General features: G+C 34.3%; 1 protein-coding gene across 1 annotated transcript in view; it reads left to right on the top strand.

Annotated features, from left to right (window-relative positions):
• Positions 1–1,253: 1,253 nt before the first annotated feature.
• Positions 1,254–9,286, top strand: part of LOC104537975 (DNA topoisomerase 2-beta-like) — a gene marked incomplete at its 5' end in the record, with an annotated part of 8,834 nt that continues 801 nt past the window's right edge. The window contains 11 exons of the mRNA XM_010181007.1: positions 1,254–1,449; positions 1,598–1,689; positions 2,872–3,027; positions 3,167–3,250; positions 4,309–4,506; positions 4,844–4,988; positions 6,173–6,334; positions 7,145–7,355; positions 7,776–7,855; positions 8,185–8,295; positions 8,379–8,501. Of these exons, the coding sequence (XP_010179309.1) occupies positions 1,254–1,449; positions 1,598–1,689; positions 2,872–3,027; positions 3,167–3,250; positions 4,309–4,506; positions 4,844–4,988; positions 6,173–6,334; positions 7,145–7,355; positions 7,776–7,855; positions 8,185–8,295; positions 8,379–8,501 (1,558 nt within the window). The remainder of the gene's footprint in view (positions 1,450–1,597; positions 1,690–2,871; positions 3,028–3,166; positions 3,251–4,308; positions 4,507–4,843; positions 4,989–6,172; positions 6,335–7,144; positions 7,356–7,775; positions 7,856–8,184; positions 8,296–8,378; positions 8,502–9,286) is intronic.

Below are 9,286 nucleotides of genomic sequence, written 5' to 3'. Positions count from 1 at the left end.
TCCAACTTCTGATATTCTGTGATTCTGTGAAGACATAACAGTGATGTAAATTGCTCATATAGTTTATTCTGCTTGTAGCAAGATGGGAGTAAGACTATGAATGAGTATACATGTCTTGTCTATTATGAGAGGGATTTGAATAAGATAATTTCTGCCAGAGCATTTCTAAACAACCTGTCTCTACAGAGACTGAAAAAACAGTTCGGTTTTGTTTTTTTGTTTGGTTTTTTTTGGTGTTTTTTTTTATAGGTAGTACTTTCAGATATTATGACAAAGCAAAAATGCAATTACTGTTGCTATTATTGTATAATCAAAAGCTATGTGAAAAGAGTTTTAAAATAGATTAAAACCCATAGAATGGGAAGAGGAAAAAGGCCTTACTCAGCCTATTTTATAGATTGTGCTTGAAAAGCGAATCTACCAAATCAAAGTGATGGTATTTCTCACAGGTTTAAATAACCATAGGAAGTACTGTGAGACCCTGTCTTCAAATTAATGTTTAACATATTACAAAATGTTTTGCAGTTTAATCCTGCATTTTCTGCCTCCTGAAATAAATAGTAAGGGCTGCTTTCTGTTTATGCGTAGGAATTAATCTGCCCTAGTGCAAGCATCTTAAAGTTATGCGAGCTACTCGTTCACCCAACTCCCAAACGGGTATTTTAGATAGATAAATTGCCCTCTAGAGGGGCTTATTTCTTTCAGTTGACTATAGAGGGTGCCTGCGGTGACTAGTTCACCTATAAATGTCTAAACCGGAGATGTCAGAAGTCAGGCAGGATTGATTCCACCTGTGGTGTAAAAATGATTTCTTACTTTGTTTGTGCTTGAACCTGAAGGATGGCAGTTTTCACAGCTGAAAAGTGGCAGATTTCACAGCTTAACTGAAAGATTATTCAAGATGCTTTTCAACTGTTATGTTAAATAGTTGTGAATCATTAGGTGCTATGAACTTGTACTTTAATATTTAGATAAAATTAATCATTCAATTGAATTCAGGTGTGTTGCTCTATAGCTGCCTTCCTGTTTGAATGTGTTACCATAAATCTCATCCTAAATGTATTGTGAATAAAACCAAAATCTATCCAGCTATGTACTGTGTAGTTCTGTGGTAAGGTTTGAGTTCACGGTCTTCAAAATACAGCTTTTTGTATGGTGTGTGTACACGTACAATAGAAATAAACTTGTACACAAAGGCTAATGAAGTTTGAGCTATGCATTCTCTCTGAAGCAGTATATTATCTATTTTATAGGTGCTGTTTGATCATATGGGATGTTTAAAGAAGTATGAAACTGTGCAAGACATCTTGAAGGAGTTCTTTGATTTGCGATTACATTATTACAGCTTACGCAAGGAATGGCTTGTGGGAATGTTGGGTGCAGAATCTACGAAGCTTAACAATCAAGCTCGTTTCATTCTAGAGAAGATACAAGGAAAAATTACCATAGGTGAGTAAATATGAGTTAGAATCGGTAACGGTGGGGGGAAAATCTGGAAATTATTTAAATATACTAGAATGTACTTGTGTGCAAGTCATTTATTTTCATGACACTGATTTTTTTTCTTTTTCCCCTGGGTTGTATGTGTGTCTTGTAGAGAACAGATCAAAAAGAGATTTGATTCAGATGTTGGTCCAGAGAGGTTATGAATCTGATCCTGTAAAAGCCTGGAAAGAAGCACAGGAAAAGGTAATAATCAAAAATCTCTGGATATATTTGATGCTGTTTAATGTTATAAATGATATTAATTTATTTGGATGTTATACTAAGAGAAAACAAAATTTATAACACACATAGCACTAAAAAGATTATTCATTACTCCTTATTGGCTTCCATTTTTAAAAATACATGAAACTTGTACAAAAATACTGTCACACAAAATTGGTATCGAATATGGATAATTCTTGGAAGAATTCTACATAATATAAGTCTGAAGATGAGAATGAGGAGGATTGGATTTTTTTATATACCCAAATCAAAAGTGGCAACTTGATTTCTGACTGGCTGATACATAAAATACTGCACTAATTACGCCACACATATAACTGATTTTCCCCTTATTATTTGTTTGTCATAAGACTGCAAAATGTAATTGCTTATATATGACTTATTAATCAGTTTTCTGTAATGAAACATGAATATTATAAAGCTATGACTTTTGAACTTACTTTAGTAAATTTGATCTTGACCTTGACCTATATTTATTTCTGCTTTTTTTAAAAACCCAAGAGTTTGTTTATTGTTCTAAAAGAGACATGTGACAAGTTGAATTTCATGCTTTACTATGGGAATATGGAACTACTTTGAAATGCAACTTCAAATTCTGTCAGACACCCTTTTGCTGTACCATTGCCACTGCTTTTACTATTTATTTTCATTTCTCATTTGATTGCCTTTTTTTTTTACTACTGTATTTTGACTCTATGCAGTGAGTTTAATTTTATAACAAAACTATTATTATAAGAAATTTGATCCACTTCCAATCTGCAGTTTGTACATTCATGGCTCTCATCACGGTTTTTATCCAAAAGACTACTAATTTCTAAAGAAACAGATTTACATGAATATCCCAAGGGCAAAGATCTCAACCCTCTGAGACAGCTAGGATGGTGCCAGTATCTGTAACCAATAGCATATGAGACATATGGCTAACTTCATGTTCAGATTTGTTTTCTTAAATCAAATGATTAAATAATCCAACTATAGAAGGTCACATAAATATGACCTTTTGGAAAGGTCCAGAAAAATGTTCAGGTTATTGAATCTATGAGGGCACACATTACTAAACTGTGATGGTGCTTTGGAGCAGCATTACAGTTCTGCATAAAGCTAAAATTTTTAAGACTTGTAATTGTGAATATTTCACCTTAGGCAGCAGAAGAGGAGGACCCACAGAATGCAAATGATGATGCTTCCTCTGCTTCTGGCTCAACTTCTGGCCCTGACTTTAACTATATCTTAAACATGTCACTGTGGTCGCTCACAAAAGAGAAAGTGGAAGAGTTAATAAAGCATAGAGATTCAAAGGTTGGTACACCATGGAGGGCTTGTTCTGAAATGATACAGTAATTACTGGTGTATCTAATTGTGAATGTTCAGTTTGGATAGTATTAACCTTAGTTGTAACTTAGTAACTTAAATTCTATATACTACTTTTATCTTCTAGGAGCGAGAACTAAATGACCTTAAGAGGAAATCTTCTTCAGATCTCTGGAAAGAAGATTTAGCAGCCTTTGTTGAAGAGCTTGAAGTATGTTTTATTTTACATCTCTTTCTAAAAATGTTAAATTTAAATTAATTTAATTAAAAGCAGTAGTTTAAAATATTACAATTTAAGTTAAAAAATAATAAAAAATACCACATTTTGGTTGAAAAGCAGATAGACCTCCAAATGTAGTGATAAGTGGGAGATCAATATTGGGTATTTGTGTTCTTAGTTGTATTCCTCAGGGACTGTCTCTTGCATCTATACAATTTAAGTTTTTTTCGACGTCAGTGATGATAAAAGAAAAAATACCAGGAGAAAATTTGGTTTCAGATGACACAAAAAGCTGGGAGTAGTAACAGGTAACTAATAAATGTAGTGGTTCTACATGATCTAGTTAGCTGTGCGGCAATAAGTATTGTCAAATGCAAAGCTGTACACATAGGAACGAAGTGTATAGATCTTAAATACTAACTTTGCCTCATCAGTAACTCTGGAAAAAGGTAAAGTTCTGTTGGTGGGTAACTTGCTGAGCCTCAGCTTTCAATGTTGCCTGAAAATGGCTGATGCAATCTTTTGAAGTGACACAGAATAAAACAAATAAGATGTTTGTTTTATTTCTTTGTGTGTTCGTGATACAGCTGCAATTGGAAGTGTTCTGTTCAGATGTCTGCATTTCAGCTATATGTTTATACTGTGAAAAAAGCTGATGAAAGGACTGGAAATGTGCCTTAAAAACTACTCTAGAAACTAGCTGCCTAAATTAAATGCTAAAATACTGAAAAGTTGTATCAGTACCCAGACACGTACATGAGAAATAGAAACTTGATAAAAGAAAGATTTTCAGTCTAGCAGTGTCCAAAAGTTCATATTTATATTTAATCTGGAATAAAAGTGCAGTTTTTAAGTGTACAGAGTAATGAAGAATTTATCAAGATTAAGTAGTTGGTTTTCCATTACTGGAAAGTGTGTTACAATTCAAGTGAGAATTAAGGGAAGTCTTATGCTCCATGTAAAAAGGTGATGAATCTTAAATGATCAGCATGTTCTGTTCTGTCCTTGTTAAAATATAATGTGCTCCCCCACCCCTCCTTGTTTGTTAGAAAGTAGAAGCACAGGAAAGAGAAGATGTTTTGGCTGGCATGGTTGGCAAACCAATAAAAGGCAAAGTTGGTAAACCCAAGATGAAGAAACTTCAGTTGGAAGAGACCATGCCATCACCATTTGGCAGAAGAATAGTTCCACAGATTACATCTGCCATGAAAGCTGATGCCAGTAGGAAACTGCTGAAAAAGAAAAAGGTAAATCAAAACGGTTTCTGTAGTTAGATTATTATTTAGCTGATGTATTTTTTTTATTCAGGTAGCATAAATCCAAACTGCTAGACCTCATTAATGCTGTATTCATACTGTTTTGCTGACCTAATGCTTGTAGGAGTTAATACTGGATTTCTTTTACATTTGCAGGTCTCTTGTGACTACTTATTCAGGTGTTTTTATTGAGATTTCTTTCAGAGCCTATTCAACAAATGTCAATATACTAGTCTACTTTCCTTTATTATCTTCTACAAAACCATTCCAGTCTTGAAATATAAAGGTGTAATTTATTTTGGTTTGCCCAACTTTTTTATCTTTTTAGGGTGAAACTGATTCTCTAGCAATAAAAATGGAATTTGATGAAGAATTTGGTGGTGTGCCAGCTGAGGGTGGAGGGGATGACTCATTGAATACATCAGCCACAGCAACTAAACCCCCTAAACCTAAGAGAGAGAAGAAGGAGCCTGGTAAGATCCTTACACAGTCGTAGTTAACCTTAGTTGTGTATATGAATTGGGCATTAAATATATTTTTAACAGTGTTAAATATACCACAAAAATCACTATTTCGTCTGATTTTCTTCCCTAAAGAGATGTGTGGAAACACTTGAAAGTACTCTGCTGAAATTTCTGTATATAAGCTGCTTTTCTGTGAGTGGTGGATTTTACATTTTCTACATTTGAGTTTGTGGGGGGGTCTAAATCTTTGAATTTGTGAATAGAAAAATAGATTATTTTTACATAACTAGACTGATTCTGTGCAAACTGAAATTTTTAGTTTGCATGCTCTCTGATGTTGAAGGCACTCACATTCAGTCTTATTAATAGTATAGATTGTAAAGCTTGATTAAATAAATGTATTTTCATATTGACATATTCAGGCATTCTGACTTCTAAAAATTTGCATGTGTTATGGCTCGGCAGACAAACCATCTTTGTTAACTTTCCTTTTTCCTTTGTTAGTAGGAATTTGTTATTACTGTTTAAGAAATACATAGTAATGGAGGGCAGCAACAAAAAAGAAAGCTAAAGACAGAAGAGGTTTCAGTATGAGGTTTGGGGAAAAAAAAGGAATAAAAAGTGGTTACACAAATACTTCTTCTGAGATAAAATCTGGTTTTAGTTATTCAGGGGATTATCCAACCTGAATAGATTTACTGAGTACAGTTATAACTGAGTTGTCTACATGCAGCTCAAATCTAGCCTAGCCGATGTTGAGCCAGAGCAAATGAGCCCAGCTTGACCTGAGCTTGTCCCACAATTGACTGACCGCATTGTTACCCCCCAGTAGGGCAATAACTGTTCCTTATCATGTTTCCTGAATAATGGAAAACTGCTTGTTCTTTTCCTGGAAAATGCCAGCAACCTTTAAAAAAATGGAAGTTTGACTGCGAAGGAGCTAAAACTTCCACTTAGAGACCTTTATGTTTTTCAGTCATAAAACAAATTTGTTTGGCAGCAGCAGGTCAGATTATGTGTAAAATAGTTTCATCATGTTGAATTTATCTTCAGGAAGGAGAAGAAAATTTACAACACTTAAAAAAGAACTTTTTAAGATAAAAATTTATGCTAAATTTATGTACCACAACTGATTAGAAAAGATGAAAATATTTCTTTACCCTGACTGTAGTAAATGCTTTAACTTGTGGCAGGTACTAGGGTAAGAAGAACACCATCATCATCTACAAAATCCAGTGCGAAAAAAGTGAAGAAACGAAACCCTTGGTCAGATGATGAATCCAAGTCTGAAAGTGATTTAGAAGAAAATGAGCCTGTGATTATTCCAAGAGACTCTCTGCTTAGGAGAGCTGCAGGTAGGTACCCAAGCTTTTGCAAATTGCGCATTGTCACTTAAAGTTTCAACTACAAACCTCCATTATCCTTTGACCATAGCCTTCCTGTAGGACTTTATCTCCTACAGATAGCTTGTACTACATTTTATTCACTGTGTGGTTAGTATGTCAAGACCAGGAACTTAAGAGTTGATATGAAAGATTTTGTAACTTGGTCCAGAAATCTTTTGCCTTATTCTAAATACTAGAATAGAAATTACTCACCAAAGTAGTGAATTATGCAAGAAATTGACAAAATAATACCATAACAAACAAACAAAAAAATTACTATAATGCCATTATACTGTCAAGTAAGACCCAAAAGCCCAAATGGCTTGTAAAAATTTATTTAAAAAAAAATCTAAACAGTTCATGAACTGAAAGTTTAGCAAATATATAAATATTTGCTAGTTTAAGAAAAATACACAGATTTTTCCAGGAAGTTATTGATCCATTTTTCAAGCACTTGATTAGGAAGAATGTTCAAATGATAGATGCAAGGAAACTTCAGTTGTAAGCAAAGGATTCTCATTCTTTAAAAGTACTTAGGCAGTGATGCCTCTCTAATGCTGTTAGCTGAAGGTGCCTGAGAAAGCCACAAGCTGTGTTAGATGTTTGGTAGCTCTTCAAATTATATCGCTTTATTCTTCCAGGCTCAAACAAGTTTCTTTTCCCTCAGTCTTTTGTCTTGTGTACTCTGAGGCAGGGATTGTTTAGTGACTTCCACTTTAATTTGTTTATGTATTAACATAAACAACTATCTTGAAATTTGTGTATGTGTGATTCTTTTAGCTGAGAGGCCCAAGTATACTTTTGACTTCTCAGAAGAAGATGATGATGCCGATGATGATGATGATGATACCAACAATAATAATGATTTGGATGAGCTCAAAGTAAAAGCCTCTCCAGTTACAAATGACAGAGAGGATGAGTTTGTTCCCTCAGACAGTTTGGAAAAAGATGAATATGACTTCTCACCAGCCAAATCAAAGCCATCTCCAGAGTAAGCACTGTAACTCAGTAGTATTTCTTTACTAACAGTTATTTTGAATGCAGAAGACTCTGAACAAAACTGAGAAACTTCAACCTGTTATTACTTTACCTGTACCATGTAAATAAAATTTGTACATTTCTGGGAATGTGTATGTTACCTCAGCCTTGCAACTGACCTATGCAGAGATAAACATGACTTCCCAAATTATGGTACATTGTCAGTAATATCTGTTAGAGAATCTTACAAAATGCAGTTTATTTTCCATCTTGTGTCAGTCTATTGGAAAAAAAAAGTAATTCTGTATAAAAATGCTCTAAATGCTTTGTAGTGATAAAACAGGAATTAAATCTCCTATAGATATTATAATGTCTACATACTTCAGTGTGTAGTTAATGCAGCTCATAAGTTCTTTTTCTTGTTTGGAAGTAGAAAAACGTCTCAAGACAAGAAAAATCAAGATTTTGGGAACATCTTCTCTTTTCCATCTTACTCGCAGAAGACAGATGATGGTGAGCTTGTTTTCACAAATGCATGTAATCTTATAGCAACTGTTATGGAATTATGTTATATTATGTTATTAGGGACTTTATTTGGTATACACAAACTTCACACAGTAATTATAGAAAAATTTCCAAATTTATGAAGTAAGAAGGGGAAGGAGGTTGTGATCCTTAGAGGAACAGAACCTGTATCATAGATAAAAAAGTCACAGTACATCCATAGCCTAGGTGTAGTATCAGAAGCACTTTTTTTGAGATGAATTTTGACTGTAATTAATATTGATGCTTTAAAATACGCAGTGAAAGAATCTTATTCTAAACGTGCTCTGTGATTGCAGATACAACAAAATTGGACAGTGATGAAGAGGATTCTGCTCCTGTTTTCTCATCATCTTTTGCCCCCAAACAAGCAGAGAAAATTCCAAGTAAAACAGTAGCTGCTAAAAAAGGTACGTATAGGTCCTGTAAGCCAATCTATTTATTTAAAACTTTATGTGACTTTAACATATTTAATATCTCTAACTTCTAACAGCAAAACTAGATGCGCCCCCTAAACCTAAAAGAGCTCCCAAGGCCAAGAAGGTGGAAACCATAAACTCTGACTCAGATTCAGAATTCGGCATCCCAAAGAAGACTGCAGCACCCAAAGGTAAGAGTTCTGGTGCTGTGCTGCTCAACGCTGTGCTCTCTGTAACAGGTTCACAATCATTTTTATGAGCAAGCAGAACTACTGTCTCTCAAATTAGAAGCACATTGACTTATTAGTAAATTAATCACTAGCAGATTACTCAGCCACGAGCCTTTTCTGTGACAAATACAGCATACTGACTTTACTTGACACACAATGTGTGAGCCTTTTTAAATATAATTTTTGCTGGATTCTGTTTATTTTCTGTGATCTCTTTAATGAGGCAGGAAAAGTCTGGCAGTAATTCTAGTAAGTAACATTTTCTGGGTGCTTTGTTTTTTTAAAAATTCTTTGGTGTTCCAGTTTCCAGTGTCCTCACAACACAGCACACCAAGCGGTGTAATCAGGAGTCTGTACAGGATGTGCCAGTGCTGATGGTTGAGGTGAACAGTAACAGTAAATTACTAAACAGTAAAGGTGGATTAATGCTGTGTCATCAGTACAGAAGGTGAAGGAGGACTTGTAGTACTTCAGAAGTCATTAAACTCATGAAGTTTGTCCCTGACTTGAACTGACAGCTTGAATTGCCAGGATGAAGGGTAACTTTTGAAGAAGTATAAAATATTTAAAACTGAGAAAATACATTGTATTGTATTTTACTGCTGTTGTGAAAAAGCTTAAGTTGTAAACTGCACTCGAATTTTAATGTGTAGCCATACTAAAGTAAATCACTAAGTTTTTTTACAGTTTGCTGAACTCTGGGGTTTTATTGAAAAAAATATAGAAAAAGGAAACATAGTTAAATCATATTC

Source organism: Mesitornis unicolor, unplaced genomic scaffold (assembly GCF_000695765.1).
Source record: "Mesitornis unicolor isolate BGI_N332 unplaced genomic scaffold, ASM69576v1 scaffold24853, whole genome shotgun sequence".
Taxonomy (NCBI): domain Eukaryota; kingdom Metazoa; phylum Chordata; class Aves; order Mesitornithiformes; family Mesitornithidae; genus Mesitornis; species Mesitornis unicolor.
Note: the sequence above shows the minus strand (reverse complement) of the source record. Positions and strands in the feature narration are given on the sequence as shown.